We start from the raw sequence: 21,373 nt of genomic DNA, 5'->3' as shown, positions 1-21,373 counted from the left end.
GATGAGAGTGAGTCTGGAGGTGAGGACGATGGAGGAGTTTAAAATGGAAGAGCAGCCTTGAAACATGCTTGAGAGAGTGTTCAAATGTCTGTCCTGTGTGTGTGTGTGTGTGTGTGTGTGTGTGTGTGTGTGTGTGTCAATTGAGCTCCAACTGACCTCAAGCGACCTCCTGCTGAACTCAGCTGTTGCCGTGGCAATGGTTCATGAGTAGCAGCTGTGTGACTTCTTAGTTTGGCAGTTGATTTTAATGAGATTTAAGGTGAAAACATCCTCTCACACTTCTGTGCTTGTATCAAGACAGTAAATGCTATCAACATAAAAATTAAATGTAACCATCACAAAGTTCTGATGAAGCCGTCATTTAAGTTTTATGTCTCTAATGTTGCCGGAACAGTGAAATACAAAAGGGCATCCGTTTGGAGTTCTCCAGAAACATTTAACATTAGAGCAGATGGGGCAGTTGGTCAAGTTTCTGTGACAGTTGGGCATCTACAGGCAAAAGTGTCGTCTTTTGGTTTCGAGTACCCGTCTAACAGAAGCAGCACAACAATACCTACGATTTGGTACCAGATTTATGTATGTGGAGTGAAAATTGTGGGCTAAGTTGCAATTTGTTTAGAAGGTGTCCAAGTTATTTTTCTCCCCTGTGTCTCCCCTGTGTCTCCCCTGTGTCTCTTTCGTGTCTCCCCCGTGTCTCTCCTGTGTCTCTCCTGTGTCTCTCTCGTGTCTCTCCTGTGTCTCTCCCATGTCTCCCCTCCCTGTGTCTCTCCCGTGTCTCCCCTCCCTGTGTCTCTCCCGTGTCTCCCCTCCCTGTGTCTCTTTCGTGTCTCCCCTGTGTCTCTCCTGTGTCTCCCCTGTGTCTCTTTCGTGTCTCCCCTGTGTCTCTCCTGTGTCTCTCCTGTGTCTCTCTCGTGTCTCTCCTGTGTCTCTCCCGTGTCTCCCCTCCCTGTGTCTCTCTCGTGTCTCTCCTGTGTCTCTCCCGTGTCTCCCCTCCCTGTGTCTCTCTCGTGTCTCCCCTGTGTCTCCCCTGTGTCTCTCCTGTGTCTCTCTCGTGTCTCCCCTGTGTCTCTCCCGTGTCTCCCCTCCCTGTGTCTCTCCCGTGTCTCCCCTCCCTGTGTCTCTCTCGTGTCTCCCCTGTGTCTCTCCCCTGTGTCTCCCCTGTGTCTCTCTCGTGTCTCTCGTGTCTCTCGTGTCTCCCTGTGTCTCCCCTGTGTCTCTCCTGTGTCTCCCCTGTGTCTCCCCTGTGTCTCTCCTGTGTCTCCCCTGTGTCTCTCCTGTGTCTCTCCTGTGTCTCCCCTGTGTCTCCCCTGTGTCTCCCCTGTGTCTCTCCTGTGTCTCCCCTGTGTCTCCCCTGTGTCTCTCCTGTGTCTCCCCTGTGTCTCTCCCGTGTCTCCCCTGTGTCTCCCCTGTGTCTCCCCTGTGTCTCTCCCGTGTCTCCCCTGTGTCTCTCCCGTGTCTCCCCTGTGTCTCTCCTGTGTCTCTCCCGTGTCTCCTCGGTGTCTCCCCTGTGTCTCTCTCGTGTCTCTGTGTTCACATGTTTTAACTCGACAGGTTCGGACTTCATAAAAACGTCCACAGGAAAGGAAACCGTCAACGCCACCTACCCCGTTGCCATAGTGATGGTGAGAGCCATCAGGGAGTACTTCCTGTCTACAGGACACCAGGTATGAGGTGCTGCAGGTGTGCATATGTGCATGGAGGTAATCTAACAGAATATAATAACACAGTATCTACTACAGAATTACTAGAGACAAATAATATTTTACTTTAAGACTATTTGATGTGCAGACATAATGGAACAAAATAATATAAGTTCATCCTCTCAAAGAACAGCGGACGCTTCATCCTTCAGAACGTTCAGTCATAAGAAATTAAATGTATAAAATGATCCTAAAGACAAGTGAAGGAACAGGAACAGTAAATAAATGGATCTTAAATCAAACCACCAGTTGCTAACGTGTTAAAGTTCAGGTGTGACACCTGATGAAACACACTGTGACTGGCTGTATGTCAGCCAGCGTGTGAATGCTGTGTGTAAGGCCTTTTCATTATTATTAAGAATATTACATTTTATTCTTCGATATATGAACAAGCTTCTGTCCTGTTCTGAAAGAAGGTGATCTGTGAGCAGCACGCAGGGACGTTTGTTTCTGTTGTGTGCATGAATGTAACTCTAATGAATAATGTTCAATATAAAACTGCAATATAATATTATAATTAAAGTAAGTGTACTGTGTGTTGGTGCGTGTGTGTGTGTGTGTGTGTGTGTGCGCGTCTACGTGTGTGTGTGCGCGTGTGTGTGCGTGTGTGTTTAGGTGGGCTTCAAACCAGCGGGGGGGATCCGGACGGCTCAGGAGTCTCTGGTGTGGCTCGCTCTGATCAAAGAGGAGCTGGGAGACGACTGGCTCCGCCCACACCTGTTCCGCCTCGGAGCGAGCAGCCTGCTGGCCGACATCGAGAGGCAGGTGGGGTAATACACACATACGCGCACACACACACACACACGCATACACATGCACACACACACACACACACACACACACACACACACACACACACACACACACACACACACGCACACACGCACGCACACATGCACACATGCACACACGCACACGCACGCACGCACGCACACACACATACACACACACACAGTACCTGTACCTGTACATATGTTTCTGTTGTTCTCTTTCAGATCTACCATCATGTGACCGGACAGTACGCTGCCTATCACGAGCTGCCCATGGCCTGATCATGTGACTTCCTGTTTGGTGACCTCAGGATGACCTCACTGGCTGCTCTGCTCTGTAAACTCACTCAGGGTCAGGTTACAGTCACACACTGATGTGTGACACAGGCGGAGTGATGATGTCAAGGAGAGGGCGGAGCTAAAACCTGCTCCATGTAAAAACTACACAATCAGATTTTATGTGATTAAAGAATAAAAAGTTTGTTGGTTCTTCCTCAGAGTGACTTTAGCTTCTGATCTTTAACAGAATAAAACAGGTATTTCTGACTCTGTGTTCTTTCATCCTGTTTCAAACTGTGTGGATCATTAAAGCACAAACTGCATCATGAGGTGAAATCATCGGAACGTTTCTAACTGGGAAAAAAGATGTGAACACCCTGAACAGAAACTATACCAACAGTCAGCTGACTGCTGAGCTCACAGACCTGACGTCATATAACACAGAAACATGGCGCACTACAGTAAACGTGTCGATGGGGAATTTGAAAGTAAAGTGTGACGCGGTGTTCGGTTGTGATCTCGATCATTTCAGAGCAATAAAACAAACCTGTCGTCTTTATCAGCGTCCATGTTGTTTCCACTTCACACCTTAAAGCTCGCGAACGCCCCAAAGTCAGGAGGACAACGACTCAGGAACTGGGACCATGTGAGGAGTACCTGAACGCAGCACGAGTCCCGAGAGAGGAGGTGTCAGAACATCAGGTGTGTCCCTCAGATGTCCTTCAGGTGTGTCTCACAGATGTGTTCTTCAGGTGTGTCTCACAGATGTGTTCTTCTGGTGTCCCTCAGGTGTTTTTCAGGTGTCTCAGGTGTTCTTCAGGTGTGTCCCTCAGACGTGTCCCTGAGGTGTGTCTCAAGTGTTCTTCAGGTGTTCCTCAGGTGTGTCTCAGACGTGCCCTGAATGAGTTCCTGAAGGTTCCCTCTGAGATGATCTGAGGAGTGAACGTGAGCGCTCCGCAGATTAACGAGGGTGAAGTGAGTTTAACAGCTGTCTTCATCTGAAACTTTGTTCTCTAATGAACGTGTCTTGACCTTGAACGCAGCACAAGGGGGTGGGGGGGATGTGGAATTAAAGTAAACTCCTGGGGGGAGGAGGAGTTTGTCTTCACATGAGGAGGAGCTGAGAATGAGGCTGAGATCAGTGGAGACTTACGGAGGTTACAGACGTCATAAAGACCTTGATGAATGAGTAAGATGATGCTCTGTTCAGATCTCCACAGAAACACGTCTGCTCCGGTAATGAAGCAGATTTACTGTCAATGCAGCAAACATGCATTAAAATATGTATAAAGGTTTAAACTCCTTAATATCAGATTAAATGTCAGAGTTTAAAATGTGTCACTTTAGATAAACATGATGTTTAAAGGGTTAAATGTAACATTAAAGCAATCAGAGAAGAAGTCACATTCAGTGTGAAACTAATGAAACACCTTGTAAGGTGTTCTGTTCGTATGTTCTCCTCCGTCCTCTGAGTTCATACAAAATGTTGTTCAACAGTTTTTATTGGAGGATTTTAAATGTATTATTTCAATATGAAACAAAGCTCAGAAATGAAATATAACAAGGTAAACAGGTCAGCACGCGTTCATCACTCTGAATCTTTATTAACTTTGTGTTGGTGTGCGTCTCTGTTCATCACTAGCAGAATGTGTGTGTGCAGAGTGTGTGTGCAGGGTGTGTGTGCAGGGTGTGTGTGTGCAGGGTGTGTGTGTGCAGAGTGTGTGTGTGCAGGGTGTGTGTGTGCAGCGTGTGTGTGTGCAGGGTGTGTGTGTGCAGCGTGTGTGTGTGCAGGGTGTGTGTGTGCAGAGTGTGTGTGTGCAGGGTTTGTGTGTGCAGCGTGTGTGTGTGCAGCGTGTGTGTGTGCAGGGTTTGTGTGTGCAGCGTGTGTGTGTGCAGGGTGTGTGTGTGCAGCGTGTGTGTGCAGGGTGTGTGTGTGCAGCTGAAAAAAGTTAAGATTTAAACAGAGTTCTCAGCCCTCAGCCTGTGCAGCCTGTGTAATATTGTGATTGTTATTATTGATAACAATAATAATTTTAATATTACAGATATTACTGAAGGGGTTAACGGTCCTTTGTTTCCTGCGCAGCACAAACAGGAAGTGGCGGCTGCTGTCAAGGGACTTCAGGCTCGTCCTTCTGATGCCGCTCGGCCTCATTTCCCATGATGCACCCTGCCTTTGAGGCTGACCTTGGACTGAGGCTCCCTGTGGAGAGAAGAGAAGGAATTCATGTTTGAAAGATCAAACCCACACACACACACGCACACACACGCACACACACACACACACACACACACACACACACACACACAGGCCTCGCTGATCTCAGAGTTTATTATAGAAGGTGATCAGGATCCATTCACAGCAGATACACACTGTACACAGGTACACACACTCACCTGTCTGCACACACACTGATACACACTGTACACAGGTGAGTGTTGAATGAATGTTTACACTGATGATCATCAGGTTTGCTCTGAACGTCTCTTTATACACACTTTAATACCTCTTCTAGTTTTCACCTGAATGAATATAAGTGAAATCCTTTCTGATTGTCTGGGTTGGTTAGTTAGCGTTGTTAGTTTTATTGACTGAATTGGTTCCATGTATTTTATTTTCATCTTCATCAAAGAGGTTTAAATGTTTCACCTTCTGTTGCTTTCATTCTTCATCTTATCTTTCATAGAAGAAGTGCGACTCATCACATTAGACAGAAGGAACATTAAACTACAAATAAGGTGCATTAATAATGAGGTGGAAGAAAAACACATTAAACAATAACAGTGACACTGTGTAGTAAGAGTCATGGAGGTAGTGAAAACAACACCCAGGTACATTAGAATAAAACCTTTGGAAACTGTTGAGCAGCACAAACTGTTCTAACAGGTTCTTGTTCTCAGGTGGGTCAGACTTCACCTGAGTCCTCCAGCGCTGATCTGACAGTCAGAGAGGATGTTTTATTTATTCACACATGTTTACTCAGACGGTTTCCTGCAGGACACGCTGTGTGTGTGTGTGTGTGTGTGTGTGTGTGTGTGTGAGAGGCTTCTTTAAAACAGCATCTCTGTTCTGATGGACCTCTGCTGCTCCTTCACTCCTTCCTGTGGCTACAGAAAGCGGCTCTTTATGTATTTTAGATGAAGCAGCTGCACACCATGAAAGACCCTCCAGCCCAGGTGGAGGTCCAGGTACTCAGGCTTGAGGGGGGGAGGGGGACGGGGGAGACGAGTTCTCTGAGAGAGGACGCAGAGACGAAAACTTTCTGACATCTGAAGCTTTTCTGTGAATCTGCTCTGAGAATCATCGTCCTCACACACACACACACACACACACACACACACACATCTGATCAGTATAACTGCAGCAGGCTGTGTGTGGACAGAATAATAGTGGGGGGGTCTCTGAGGAGAGCTGATGGAGGCTTTGAAGTGAGTGCTGACATTGGAGGAAGTCAAGGGCGGGGTGTGTGGGGGGGTTCAGACATTATAAGCAGTGCATTAAAGACGCCGTCAAGTTAGTGAGAATAAACTGGGGGGGGGGGTTATGTGCAGATCATTAAACGAGCTGAGTTACTGAGACTGAACTAATTCTGTACCTTGTCATTCACATCACTCTTCTTCTTCCACTCGTCTTAAAAATTCCCACAATGCACTGCATAATGTGTTATTGCTATCTCTCCACTGAGGAGGGGGGGCAGGGGGGAAGTATGTTTGCCGATTAATTCTGTCGTGTGTTTTTTTATCTGTCTAAAAGATCGTCATCCACGACCGATTCACTTGCTGGACACACGCTCCTCGCGTTCTGTCTCTCACATACCTGCAGCAGTATCTCCCACTTGCTCATCAGAAAACACACACACACACACACACACGCATGCGCGCCTTCGCTATTGAGACTCATTCTGGTGGCTCCTCTTTGGCCCCACATGGTATGGTTCTACAGAGGGACCCGCTGTCTGAGGTGGAACCCTACTCAGCAACAGAGCAGAATATCCTGGCACTTCTGCAGACCCAGCTGGAGGCGGGAAGTCATAACCCTATGAGGGATGGTGGCAGCAGTCAAAGCAGCTCGTCAGGGTGAATACAGGCTGAATGAGAATGACTGTTCCCTGATCTCCCAGTTTCTCAGAGATGCCCAGAGACTAATGGTTCAAAGGACCAGACCGTCAGTCCTTTCTGAGACTTAGACGTGGTCCTCAGAGCACTTCAGTGTCCCTCCTTTAGCCCCTTGGGGTTGCTGAATTGAAATGGTTCTCTCTTCCTGTTAATCAAAACCTCCGCCTGAAGGATAGGTGAGGTCCAGGCACTGTCTGTTAACAGTGACTGCTGCAGGTTCATGCTCGACCAGGCGGCCTTCACCCCAACCCGGCATTCCTGCCCTAAGTTCCATCGACGCTCCACCTGTCCCAGCCAGTGGAGCTACGTTCACTTTCCTCTCCTGAAGAAGAGCAGGAGGTCGAGCAGCTCCGGTCCATGTTATGCCCTGTCAGAGCCTTGGCGGAATACATCAAATGCACACAGGCCTTCAGAGAGACTGATCAGCTCTTTATCTGCTTCCAGTCTAACTGTGTGCGCAGGCCATTATCATTATTAACATGCAATCATGATAATTGCTCCCATCAAAATAAATGCTATTGTCATATACCGCCCACCAGGATACCACCTGGACAACTTTGTTGAGGAACTGGTCGTGTTACTCCCAGAAATACCTGATGATGGCACACCACTTATTGTCATGGGAGACATAAACATTTACATGGACACATCCAAGGCAACAGACTTCCTATCTCTTCTGTCCTCTTTCGACCTCACACAGGTCCCTACCCCTCTCACACATAAGGCAGGTAATACTCAGGATCTCATTTTTACTCAGAACCGCCCCACAGCAAATCTGACCGTCACCCCCCTACATCTGTCAGATCACTTCTTCATCCAATTCACCGTCTCTACACCGGAACTCCTCCAAACTCACAACACAAATGGTCTCATACTGCCGAAACCTCCGATCCCTTACACCAACCCAGTTTTCTAATGAGGTCTTAGCATGTCTGCCTCTCGATTTGCCCTGTAACATCAGGAAGATCAGACACCACCTTTCAAAGTATGCAACATAGCTGCTGGTACTGGCTCTCGTGATATCACGCATTGATTACTGCAACTCCCTCCTGGCAGGCCTTCCTGCATGCACATTCGAACCTCTGTAGATGATCCAGAACGCAGCAGAGTGACTGGTCTTCAATCAACCCAAAACAGCACGTCACTCCACTGTTCATATCCCTCCACTGTTCATATCCCTCCACTGGCTCCCAGTCGCCGCTCGCATCAAATTCAAACCCTGTCACTCGCTTACAAAACAGCAACAAAAACGTCTCCTGCCTACCTGAACGCCCTCATCCAGGTCTACACTCCGTCCCGCCCACTACGCTCTGCCAATGAAAGGTGCCTGGTACTCCCATCACAACAGGGCCCTAAGTCATGATTTCATGAACACCACCTTGATGTTGCTGATGATGATTATTATTATATATAAAAAAAAAAGAACGCCCCATACACATCCTGTCAGCACCAGTGTCCGATCACACTTGAAGCTGTGTGTTGGCTCTTACTGACTTCGTTCCCTCCTGTCTCGATCGTTGCTTGTGTTGTATTAACTCTCAGATGTACGTCGCTTTGGACAAAAGTGTCTGTTTAATGAAATTGTAACATTGTGACTTTGTAACATTATTATCATGGGCCTTGTGGCGGGGCCCACATGGTCATATCAGTCCCCATTTGCAAGGTTCTACTGTCTGAATGTAGCAGCCACTCCCTCCCTCCTGAGTGCCGGCCATGACCCACCAATGAACGGTTAGGCCTTCCGGGCTATGTGTTTTTCACTGGTTGGTTGTCTCCTTTGTCAGCTTAGCGACTTGTGGGCTGGCCGGAGTGGCCACTCCATTCCTAAGGTTGGCCCTGTCCTTTAATTGTGTTCCCAGGGTCAGCCTGTATGACCTCAGCAGCCCTTCTGCCTATCAGGCTTGGCATTTGCGTGGTATGTATGGTATGTAAATAGTGTACATTCGTAAATAGTTTGTTTGCAGCAATTGTTCCATGAATTGGGCTTGTGTGCAGCACTGTCACGGAGTGTCTTAAAGAGTTCCCCGTACATATGGAGTGGAGTGATAGTCTCAGTATGATAGAGTATGCTTGGTTGCTTTGTAACCTTGGCTTTCTGAATGAAGAGACTATCTCTTCAGCTTTTAGGCCGTTTGGAGATGATTCCGATCAAACTATCACTGATTCCACGCCAGCACAAGTGCTTTGTAGATTAACCGTGAGTCGTGGCCGGGCAAGCTGGTGTGACATAAAGAAGTATGTATGCACCCTGACAGCAGGGGCGTCATTCCCCGTACATATGGAATATGTAATGGAGTGGAGAGATAGTCTCTTCACTCAGAGAACCAAAGTTACAATGTAACAACAGTAAACACAGAGAGTGTGCTCTGTGTGTGTGCTCTGTGTATGTGTTCTGTGTGTTTTCTGTGTGTGTGGTCTCATTCTGTCACTGTCAGACTTTGACATCAGCGGTTGTTGCTCCTCTCTGTGTCTCTGTGAGCGTGGCGGCGGGTTACACAATTCGATTTCTTACGTTAATGTTTTAAAGAAAGACGTGAAGTCCTCACAGAACGTTTCAAACATGCTTCTGTTTCCTCTGTCATCTGCTCGATCCACAGGAGGCCACGCGGCTCCACACACACACACACACACACACACACACACAGCTCCGTTCACACACACACACACACACATACACACACAGCTCCGCGCACACACACACACAGCTCTGCTCACACACACACACACACACACACACACACACACACACACACACACAGCTCCCCTCACACACACACAGCTCCACACACACACACACACACACACACACAGACACACACACAGTTCTCAATCTGTTCTCACTCTGTTCTCTCTCTGTTATCATTCTGTTCTCTCTCCGTTCTCACTTTGTTCTCACTCTGTTCTGTCTGTTCTCTCCCTGTTCTCTTTCTGTTCTCACTCTGTTCTCTCTCTGTTCTCACTTTGTTCTGTCTGTTCTCTCTCTGTTATCATTCTGTTCTGTCTGTTCTCTGTCTGTTCTCACTATGTTCTCTCTCTGTTCTCACCCTGTCCTGTCTGTTCTCTCTCTTTCTCACTCTGTTCTGTCTGTTCTCTCTCTGTTCTCTCTCTGTTCTCACTCTGTTCTCAATCTGTTCTCACTCTGTTCTCTCTCTGTTATCATTCTGTTGTCTCTCTGTTCTCACTTTGTTCTCACTCTGTTCTGTCTGTTCTCTCCCTGTTCTCTTTCTGTTCTCACTCTGTTCTCTCTCTGTTCTCACTTTGTTCTGTCAGTTCTCTCTCTGTTATCATTCTGTTCTGTCTGTTCTCTGTCTGTTCTCACTTTGTTCTCACTCTGTTCTGTCTGTTCTCTCCCTGTTCTCTTTCTGTTCTCACTCTGTTCTCTCTCTGTTCTCACTTTGTTCTGTCTGTTCTCTGTCTGTTCTCACTTTGTTCTCACTCTGTTCTGTCTGTTCTCTCTCTGTTCTCACTTTGTTCTCACTCTGTTCTCACTCTGTTCTCTTTCTGTTCTCTTTCTGTTTTCACTTTGTTCTGTCTGTTCTCTCTCTGTTCTCACTCTGTTCTTTCTCTGTTATCATTCTGTTCTGTCTGTTCTCTCTCTGTTCTCACTCTGTTCTCACTCTGTTCTCTCTCTGTTATCATTCTGTTCTCTTTCTGTTCTCACTCTGTTCTCTCTCTGTTCTCTCTCTGTTCTCACTCTGTTCTCTCTCTGTTCTCACTCTGTTCTCTCTCTGTTCTCACTCTGTTATCATTCTGTTCTCTCTGTTCTCTCTCTGTTCTCTTTCTGTTCTCTCTCTGTTCTCTCTCTGTTCTCACTATGTTCTCTCTCTGTTCTCACTCTGTTCTCACTCTGTTCTCTCTCTGTTCTCACTATGTTCTCTCTCTGTTCTCTTTCTGTTCTCACTCTGTTCTCACTCTGTTCTCACTCTGTTCTCTCTCTGTTATCATTCTGTTCTCTCTCTGTTCTCACTTTGTTCTGTCTGTTCTCACTCTGTTCTCACTCTGTTCTCTTTCTGTTCTCTTTCTGTTTTCACTTTGTTCTGTCTGTTCTCTCTCTGTTCTCACTCTGTTCTTTCTCTGTTATCATTCTGTTCTGTCTGTTCTCTCTCTGTTCTCTTTCTGTTTTCACTTTGTTCTGTCTGTTCTCTCTCTGTTCTCACTCTGTTCTTTCTCTGTTATCATTCTGTTCTGTCTGTTCTCTCTCTGTTCTCTTTCTGTTTTTACTTTGTTCTGTCTATTCTCTCTCTGTTCTCACTCTGTTCTCTCTCTATTTTCTTTCTGTTCTCACTCTGTTCTCACTCTGTTCTCTCCCTGTTCTCTTTCTGTTCTCACTATGTTCTCTCTCTGTTCTCACTTTGTTCTGTCTGTTCTCTCTCTGTTCTCACTTTGTTCTGTCTGTTCTCTCTCTGTTCTCCCTCTGTTCTCACTTTGTTCTGTCTGTTCTCTCTCTGTTCTCTCTCCGTTCTCACTCTGTTATCATTCTGTTTTGTCTGTTCTCTCTCTGTTATCATTCTGTTCTGTCTGTTCTCTCTGTGTTCTCTCTCTGTTCTCTTTCTGTTTTCACTTTGTTCTGTCTGTTCTCTCTCTGTTCTCACTCTTTTCTCACTCTGTTCTGTCTGTTCTCTCTCTGTTCTCACTTTGTTCTCACTCTGTTCTCTCTCTGTTCTCACTCTGTTCTCTCTCTGTTATCATTCTGTTCTCTTTCTGTTCTCACTCTGTTCTCTTTCTGTTCTCACTCTGTTCTCACTTTGTTCTGTCTGTTCTCTCTCTGTTCTCACTTTGTTCTGTCTGTTCTCTCTGTGTTCTCTCTCTGTTCTCTCTCTGTTTTCACTTTGTTCTGTCTGTTTTCTCTCTGTTCTCTCTCTGTTTTCACTTTGTTCTGTTTGTTCTCTCTCTGTTCTCACTCTTTTCTCACTCTGTTCTCTCTGTTCTCTCTCTGTTCTCTCTGTGTTCTCACTCTGTTCTCACTATGTTCTCTCTCTGTTCTCACTCTGTTCTCACTATGTTCTCTCTCTGTTCTGCCTGTTCTCTCTCTGTTCTCTCTCTGTTCTGCCTGTTCTCTCTCTGTTCTCTCTCTGTTTTCACTCTGTTCTCACTTTGTTCTGTCGGTTCTCTCTGTGTTCTCACCCTGTTATCATTGTGTTCTGTCTGTTCTCTGTCTGTTCTCACTATTTTCTCTCTCTGTTCTGTCTGTTCTCTCTCTGTTCTCACTTTGTTCTCACTCTGTTCTGTCTGTTCTCTCCCTGTTCTCTTTCTGTTCTCACTCTGTTCTCTCTCTGTTCTCACTTTGTTCTGTCTGTTCTCTCTCTGTTATCATTCTGTTCTGTCTGTTCTCTGTCTGTTCTCACTATGTTCTCTCTCTGTTCTCACCCTGTTCTGTCTGTTCTCTCTCTTTCTCACTCTGTTCTGTCTGTTCTCTCCCTGTTCTCTTTCTATTCTCACTCTGTTCTCTCTCTGTTCTCACTTTGTTCTGTCTGTTCTCTCTCTGTTATCATTCTGTTCTGTCTGTTCTCTGTCTGTTCTCACTCTTTTCTCACTCTTTTCTCTCTCTGTTCTGTCTGTTCTCTCTCTGTTCTCACTTTGTTCTCACTCTGTTCTCACTCTGTTCTCTCTCTGTTCTCACTCTGTTCTCTCTCTGTTATCATTCTGTTCTCTTTCTGTTCTCACTCTGTTCTCACTTTGTTCTGTCTGTTCTCTCTCTGTTCTCTCTCCGTTCTCACTCTGTTATCATTCTGTTTTGTCTGTTCTCTCTCTCTTCTCTCTCTGTTATCATTCTGTTCTGTCTGTTCTCTCTGTGTTCTCTCTCTGTTTTCACTTTGTTCTGTCTGTTCTCTCTCTGTTCTCACTCTTTTCTCACTCTTTTCTCACTCTGTTCTCTCTGTTCTCTCTCTGTTCTCTCTCTGTTCTCACTCTGTTCTCTCTCTGTTCTCACTCTGTTCTCACTATGTTCTCTCTCTTTTCTGCCTGTTCTCTCTCTGTTCTCACTCTGTTCTCACTCTGTTCGCTCTCTGTTCTCACTCTGTTCTCAATCTGTTCTCACTCTTTTCTCTCTCTGTTATCATTCTGTTGTCTCTCTGTTCTCACTTTGTTCTCACTCTGTTCTGTCTGTTCTCTCCCTGTTCTCTTTCTGTTCTCTGTCTGTTCTCACTTTGTTCTCACTCTGTTCTGTCTGTTCTCTCCCTGTTCTCTTTCTGTTCTCACTCTGTTCTCTCTCTGTTCTCACTTTGTTCTGTCTGTTCTCTGTCTGTTCTCACTTTGTTCTCACTCTGTTCTGTCTGTTCTCTCTCTGTTCTCACTTTGTTCTCACTCTGTTCTCACTCTGTTCTCTTTCTGTTCTCTTTCTGTTTTCACTTTGTTCTGTCTGTTCTCTCTCTGTTCTCACTCTGTTCTTTCTCTGTTATCATTCTGTTCTGTCTGTTCTCTCTCTGTTCTCTTTCTGTTTTCACTTTGTTCTGTCTATTCTCTCTCTGTTCTCTCTCTGTTTTCTTTCTGTTCTCACTCTGTTCTCACTCTGTTCTCACTCTGTTCTCTCTCTGTTATCATTCTGTTCTCTTTCTGTTCTCACTCTGTTCTCTCTCTGTTCTCTCTCTGTTCTCACTCTGTTCTCTCTCTGTTCTCACTCTGTTATCATTCTGTTCTCTCTGTTCTCTCTCTGTTCTCTTTCTGTTCTCTCTCTGTTCTCTCTCTGTTCTCACTATGTTCTCTCTCTGTTCTCACTCTGTTCTCACTCTGTTCTCTCTCTGTTCTCACTCTGTTCTCTCTCTGTTCTCTTTCTGTTCTCACTCTGTTCTCACTCTGTTCTCACTCTGTTCTCTCTCTGTTATCATTCTGTTCTCTCTCTGTTCTCACTTTGTTCTGTCTGTTCTCACTCTGTTCTCACTCTGTTCTCTTTCTGTTCTCTTTCTGTTTTCACTTTGTTCTGTCTGTTCTCTCTCTGTTCTCACTCTGTTCTTTCTCTGTTATCATTCTGTTCTGTCTGTTCTCTCTCTGTTCTCTTTCTGTTTTTACTTTGTTCTGTCTATTCTCTCTCTGTTCTCACTCTGTTCTCTCTCTATTTTCTTTCTGTTCTCACTCTGTTCTCACTCTGTTCTCTCCCTGTTCTCTTTCTGTTCTCACTCTGTTCTCTCTCTGTTCTCACTTTGTTCTGTCTGTTCTCTCTCTGTTCTCACTTTGTTCTGTCTGTTCTCTCTCTGTTCTCACTTTGTTCTGTCTATTCTCTCTCTGTTCTCTCTCTGTTTTCTTTCTGTTCTCACTCTGTTCTCACTCTGTTCTCACTCTGTTCTCTCTCTGTTATCATTCTGTTCTCTTTCTGTTCTCACTCTGTTCTCTCTCTGTTCTCTCTCTGTTCTCACTCTGTTCTCTCTCTGTTCTCACTCTGTTATCATTCTGTTCTCTCTGTTCTCTCTCTGTTCTCTTTCTGTTCTCTCTCTGTTCTCTCTCTGTTCTCACTATGTTCTCACTCTGTTCTCTCTCTGTTCTCACTCTGTTCTCTCTCTGTTCTCTTTCTGTTCTCACTCTGTTCTCACTCTGTTCTCACTCTGTTCTCTCTCTGTTATCATTCTGTTCTCTCTCTGTTCTCACTTTGTTCTGTCTGTTCTCACTCTGTTCTCACTCTGTTCTCTTTCTGTTCTCTTTCTGTTTTCACTTTGTTCTGTCTGTTCTCTCTCTGTTCTCACTCTGTTCTTTCTCTGTTATCATTCTGTTCTGTCTGTTCTCTCTCTGTTCTCTTTCTGTTTTTACTTTGTTCTGTCTATTCTCTCTCTGTTCTCACTCTGTTCTCTCTCTATTTTCTTTCTGTTCTCACTCTGTTCTCACTCTGTTCTCACTCTGTTCTCTCCCTGTTCTCTTTCTGTTCTCACTCTGTTCTCTCTCTGTTCTCACTTTGTTCTGTCTGTTCTCTCTCTGTTCTCACTTTGTTCTGTCTGTTCTCTCTCTGTTCTCACTTTGTTCTGTCTGTTCTCTCTCTGTTCTCTCTCCGTTCTCACTCTGTTATCATTCTGTTTTGTCTGTTCTCTCTCTGTTCTCTCTCTGTTATCATTCTGTTCTGTCTGTTCTCTCTGTGTTCTCTCTCTGTTCTCTTTCTGTTTTCACTTTGTTCTGTCTGTTCTCTCTCTGTTCTCACTCTTTTCTCACTCTGTTCTGTCTGTTCTCTCTCTGTTCTCACTTTGTTCTCTCTCTGTTCTCACTCTGTTCTCTCTCTGTTATCATTCTGTTCTCTTTCTGTTCTCACTCTGTTCTCTTTCTGTTCTCACTCTGTTCTCACTTTGTTCTGCCTGTTCTCTCTCTGTTCTCTCTCTGTTATCATTCTGTTCTGTCTGTTCTCTCTGTGTTCTCTCTCTGTTCTCTCTCTGTTTTCACTTTGTTCTGTCTGTTCTCTCTCTGTTCTCTCTATGTTTTCACTTTGTTCTGTCTGTTCTCTCTCTGTTCTCACTCTTTTCTCACTCTGTTCTCTCTGTTCTCTCTCTGTTCTCTCTCTGTTCTCACTCTGTTCTCACTATGTTCTCTCTCTGTTCTCACTCTGTTCTCACTATGTTCTCTCTCTGTTCTGCCTGTTCTCTCTGTTTTCACTCTGTTCTCACTTTGTTCTGTCTGTTCTCTGTCTGTTCTCACTCTGTTGTGTCTGTTCTCTCTCTGTTCTCACTTTGTTCTCACTCTGTTCTGTCTGTTCTATCCCTGTTCTCTTTCTGTTCTCTCTCTGTTCTCTTTCTGTTCTCACTTTGTTCTGTCTGTTCTCTCTCTGTTATCATTCTTTTCTGTCTGTTCTCTCTCTGTTCTCACCCTGTTCTGTCTGTTCTCTCTCTTTCTCACTCTGTTCTTTCTGTTCTCTCTCTGTTCTCACTCTGTTCTCACTCTGTTCTCTCTCTGTTCTCTTTCTGTTCTCAATCTGTTCTCACTCTGGTCTCTCTCTGTTCTCACTTTGTTCTGTCTGTTCTCTCTCTGTTCTCTCTGTTCTCTCTCTGTTCTCACACTGTTATCATTCTGTTTTGTCTGTTCTCTCTCTGTTCTCTCTCTGTAATCATTCTGTTCTGTCTGTTCTCTCTCTGTTCTCACTCTGTTCTCACTATGTTCTCTCTATGTTCTCACTCTGTTATCATTCTGTTCTCACTCTGTTCTCACTCTGTTCTATCTCTGTTCTCACTCTGTTCTCACTCTGTTCTCTCTCTGTTCTCACTCTGTTCTCACTATGTTCTCTCTCTGTTCTATTTCTGTTTTTACTCTTTTCTCACTCTGTTCTCTCTCTGTTCTCTCTCTGTTATCATTCTGTTCTCTCTCTGTTCTCACTCTGTTCTCACTCTGTTCTCTGTGTTCTCTCTTTATTTTCGCTCTGTTCTCTCTGTGTTCTCTCTCTGTTCTCACTCTGTTCTCACTCTGTTCTCACTTTGTTGTCACTCTGTTCTCTCTCTGTTCTCTCTCTGTTGTCACTCTGTTCTTACTCTGTTCTCTCTCTGTTCAATCTGTGTTCTCTCTGTGTTCTCACTCTGTTCTCATTCTATTCTCTCTGGGAGGATTTATGGCGTGGGCTGTTTATAGATGAAAACTTTCTCAGACGTTCCTCCTCTGACACGTGAGTCTGTGGAGAGTCTGAGGTTTCACACAGAAGAACGTCTTTGGTTTCATCAGCTCTGACTGACAAGCATCGTTACGGATAAAATTATCTGCTAATTATGCTGCCCAGAGGAGATTGATCTCCTCAGTGAGAGCAGAGCATGGAGCTGCAGCGTGCACAGAAAGCACTTTGTTAGAACAGAGCCCTAATGAGCCCCCCTTCTGATCTCTCAGAGTGCATTGCTTCTGTTCAGGCGAGGAGCCTGAGCGGACACACCCTGACCGCTCAGACAGCCGGACGTCTGTGGCTCTCTCAGATGATTTAGATTTCCTTTATTCAGTGCTGATGGTGGAGGATCGTCTGAGGTCGCTCATAAGGTATCATCAGATCAATCATCATATGAACATAAATGAACACACACACACACACACACAGACACACACACACACACACACACACACACATACACACACACGCATACACACACACACACACACACACACACACACACACACGCATACACACACACACACACACACAGACACACACACGCACACGCACACACACACACACACACACACGCATACACACACACACACACACACACACACACACACACACACACACAGACACACACACACACACACACATACACACACACGCATACACACACACACACACACACACACACACAGACACACACACACACACACACACACACACACGCATACACACACACACACACACACACACACACACACACACAGACACACACACGCACATACACACACACACACACACACGCATACACACACACACACACACAGACACACACACGCACACACACACACACACGCATACACACACACGCATACACACACACACACACACACGATTTCAGATTATGCATCACAGACGTCGTGAACAATCCAGGTATTTATTTTTAAAAGCTCAAAACTCGTATTTGTAATCATCTCTAACAGTTCAGTTTAATGGAGTTGTTTGACATGACCAGCTGTTACACATCTCTTTGTATTTTACACTGTATCTTACATCAGCCAGAATCATTGTTTAGTAATTTCTGTTGTCTGAGTTGACCCCATCTGGTGGCCGGAGGATGGGGTTAAAGGCCAAGGGAGGCTGCCAAGAAGGTGTGGCCAAGCAGAGAGAGATGATCTTTTGACCTCACATCCACGGCCTGCAGCAGGGAAATCTTAAGAGTATGTTAACAGTCCTTATTTTGACATACATTTTTGCCTTCTGAGTTTTTGTTCATAGTAAAGGACATTGTTTTTCTTGGATGTGTTGAGTCAGACATTTTTGCTCAGCCACCACAGTGGTTATAAGAACAATGGGGACAGGAATAACCACTACAGTAAGATTGTCTTTGCTGAATATGAAAACATTGCTGATAATTCAGATCTGTGCTGCTGTCTTTCGGGATTATATATCCCGTCTGGCCTGGGAACGCCTCGGAATCCCCCAGGAGGAACTGGAAAATGTTGCTGGGGAGAGGGACGCCTGGGTCACCTACTGAGTAGGCTACCACCGCGACCCGGCCCCGGATAAGTGGAAGATAATGGATGGATGGATGGATGGATGCTGTCTTTAGAACGTAAAACACAAAACCTTTAATTTAAACTTAAATAATCAAACATCACTGCATGATGTCCTCTGTGTGCACAGGGAACAATGTCCGGTCACCTGAAGGCTTTACCTGCCACAGTCCTCTCACTGGTTCTCCAGCAGTCATATATTGTTTTGAGGACTCGTTTTCAGTCAACGTGTTCTGGTTCATGTTTGAGGACGTGATGATTATCTGAAGCTAAAGGAGGAAAGACTGACTCAGAGCTCTGAGGTTTGTAATGATCCCTCTCTGTAATCTGAGGGTGTCCCAGTCAAGATCACACTGGCTCTGAAGGAAACATACTGTGACCTGCTGTGTTCTTGTTTCACACATGTTGTGGAGGTGGTCAGGGTAAAAGGTGGGAGGTCAAAGTTCAGGACTCATAGTAAAAAAATCTGTTTTTAAAAAAGAACAAAGGAGCCTCTCTGCAGCTCCTCTCAACACGTATCTGCTGATTTTCACATGTTGAACTTCTGTATGAAGAGCTGCAGTGCACGTTTCAGCCTCCAGGGGGCTTTCAGCCTGTTTGACCTTTAACCTGGTTTCACCTTTAACATCCAGTGACAGGTGTTAATCAGATCCAGTTGTGTTAACCTGCTGATCAGTGGCTGAGTGTGGCATAATCCCAATCTCCACACTCACGGACTTTGAGGCGCGTTTCCGGTAAGTGGGAGTGCCTAATGCTGTACATGTTCAATGTGTACAATGTTCGTTCATTGAAGTAGTATTCAATAAAGTTTGATCAAAACATGATAATAAATGTGAACAGTGTGAGCGTGGACGTGACGGGAACCGCAAATACATTGATCTGTTGACTCTGACTTTTGATCTATCAGGGTTCTGTTGGTCGTCCTGCTCCAACACTGATCCTCCTCTTACTGTGACGTAGACATCGTTCTGTCCGTCCTTCCTGTATCAGTGACTCCATCATCACAGCGGCTCCTCCTGCTGGCATCGGGCCACACGCACCTGAACAGGTCGTATATGTTTGTATCCACAGGTGAGCGCTCACACGTAGGTCACCATGATGACGTGCTGACACGTTTACTGTTCCCTGTCATACCTGCAGGTCGGTGATTGTCTGCATGTGTCAGTGCTGAGAGTAATGTGGACAATCAATAGGAAGTGTATGTGCACAGCCTCTCTGTGATTAAATCAATATGTGAGCTGGGCCGCCCACATTAAGATCACCTGCTCTTATTCAGTCGTTGTTGTGGGACAGCAGCAGCACGGCCGGGACACCAGGACAGATCGATGTGAGCGTGCCGCAGCCACAATCACAATCTGTGGCACTTCTGGCACACAATCAATGCAGCAGTTTCCCACCAGGCCTCCTGCTGGGAAATCACCGTATTCCTCTGGTGCTCATATTTAAGATCTGTGAGGCGCTCAGCTCGTCCTCATCAGGGCTCAGATTAAAGTCCCGCTGCTGTGCGAATAAAGAAAAACTCGTCTTTAGCTGCCAGACGTCTTCGTGATGTGTGATCAGAACGTATCGACCTCTGGCAGAGAGACGAGACAAGAATCCATTTGAGCTGTGAACTGCAGAGAAATTAAATGCTGCTTCCAAAGAGGATGTGTACCAACACGCAGCTGTCTTCAGCATGAACACTGTTTTAAAGTATAAGACTGTAAATGATGAAGCTGCTTTCCAAGCAGTTGACCCGGGTTCGATTCCCGGCCAACGCATCCCTTTACTGAGTTTCCCCTCTGGGGATCAACAAAGTACTCTCTTATGAGCAGAGCCAATGTGACGTCAGCGTCTGGTTTCTCTGATGCCTCATGCTCTGCGATCTGTCGCCATCGTTACCATAAAGTATAAAGTACATCTTCACATCAGACGGTGTGCATGACACGAGCAGGAGACTCTGTCAGTCAGTCAGTCAGTCAGTCAGTCAGCCTGTCTGTCTGTCTGTCTGTCTGCCTGTCTGTCTGTCTGACAGTCAGTCAGTCAGTCAGTCAGTCAGTCAGTCAGCCTGTCTGTCTGTCTGTCTGTCTGTCTGTCTGTCTGTCTGTCTGACAGTCAGTCAGTCAGTCAGTCAGTCAGTCAGTCAGTCAGTCAGCCTGTCTGTCTGTCTGTCTGTCTTTCTGTCTGTCTGACAGTCAGTCAGTCAGTCAGTCGGTCAGTCAGTCAGCCTGTCTGTCTGTCTGTCTGTCTGTCTGACAGTCAGTCAGTCTGTCTGTCTGTCTGTCTGTCTGTCTGTCTGTCTGTCAGTCTTTCTGTCTTTCTGTCAGTCAGTCAGTCAGTCAGCGTGTCTGTCTGTCTGTCTGTCTGTCAGTCAGTCAGTCAGCCTGTCTTTCTGTCAGTCAGTCAGTCAGTCTGTCTGTCTGTCTGTGTAGAAAAGGCTGCTGTAAGCCTGTCACTACTAAGGAGGAAATAAAGCAGCATCAACCATCGCCCGCCTCTTCAGTACACACTCTTGAGCTTTGGCCTTAAGTTGTGTTCTGGCCGACACACCGACATGAATCTAGTGATTAACTCCAACTAGCACCCGGATCAAGCGGTTTCCTATGATCTCCACGTCAGTCTGCCTGTCTGTCTGCCTGCCTGCCTGTCTGCCTGTCTGTCTGCCTGCCTGCTGTGTATCATATATCTGATAAACACAGAGCTGTGGAGGAGCCTCAGGCTTCATGATCAAACTCAGTTTTATATCAAGGCGTCACTCAGGTCGGCGATCACCCCCTCTCCCCTCCCCCCTCCCCTCTGTGCTCGTGTGCAGCAGCCCCCCTCTCTGTGCTGCGAGTCTGCATCACACTTTCCTTCAGATGATGTTTTATGTTATTATATGATCAGTCTAATGAAGGACACTGAGCCTCCGTGTTAATTTGCATACAGAGCGGGAAAGTGAGATCCGATCACAAGTGGTCATTGGATGCATTCGAGGGGCTCGTTAATGCCAGGTGTGAACAGCAGGCTTAGAGTGGACCACCTGTGATCGGATCACCCAGGACACATGTGTGATACCAAATGTGAACAGGGCCTTAGAAGCCTCACCTTCTGCATGTGGGACACTGCCATGTTGGTTTGGAGCAGGAAGTGACCATGTTGGATAACAAACGCTAACTTATCAAAGCTAATCAGTCTGTTAATGTGGCTAATTCATTAGCTGCTAATAAGCTAGTTAAAGATTGTGTTGGTGAGATTATATATGTGTTAGTAGCTGATCAGAGTTTATTTATCAGACTGAAGCAGCTCAGAGAGCGGACTTCTCATCACTACTGTCCCCTGTCCTCTAAGACACCAACAGTCCTGAGCCCCTGCACTAATACATCACTGTGTGACAAACAGTGAACGAGCTAACAGTCCAGGGGTCGGATTCACAAACATATTGTGGTA

The 21,373-nt window shown here is 45.8% G+C and overlaps 1 protein-coding gene across 2 annotated transcripts in view; it reads left to right on the top strand.

Annotated features, from left to right (window-relative positions):
• Window positions 1-3,001, top strand: part of dera (deoxyribose-phosphate aldolase (putative)) — a 9,341-nt gene extending 6,340 nt beyond the window's left edge. Inside the window, exons 7-9 of one of the 2 annotated variants that reach the window (XM_069671306.1) lie at window positions 1,552-1,664; window positions 2,316-2,465; window positions 2,696-3,001. In XM_069671306.1, coding sequence (XP_069527407.1) covers window positions 1,552-1,664; window positions 2,316-2,465; window positions 2,696-2,752 — 320 coding nt within the window. In that variant the 3' untranslated portion in view covers window positions 2,753-3,001. Of the gene's footprint in view, window positions 1-500; window positions 1,665-2,315; window positions 2,466-2,695 lie in introns of those variants that run through there. The other variant, XM_069671305.1, reaches the window with a different exon arrangement.
• Window positions 3,002-21,373: the final 18,372 nt, after the last annotated feature.

This window comes from Semicossyphus pulcher, unplaced genomic scaffold (assembly GCF_022749685.1).
Source record: "Semicossyphus pulcher isolate SPU_LCO1_2020_fin unplaced genomic scaffold, fSemPul1.0.p SCAF_20, whole genome shotgun sequence".
In the NCBI taxonomy this organism is placed as follows: Eukaryota; Metazoa; Chordata; class Actinopteri; order Labriformes; family Labridae; genus Semicossyphus; species Semicossyphus pulcher.
Note: the sequence above shows the minus strand (reverse complement) of the source record. Positions and strands in the feature narration are given on the sequence as shown.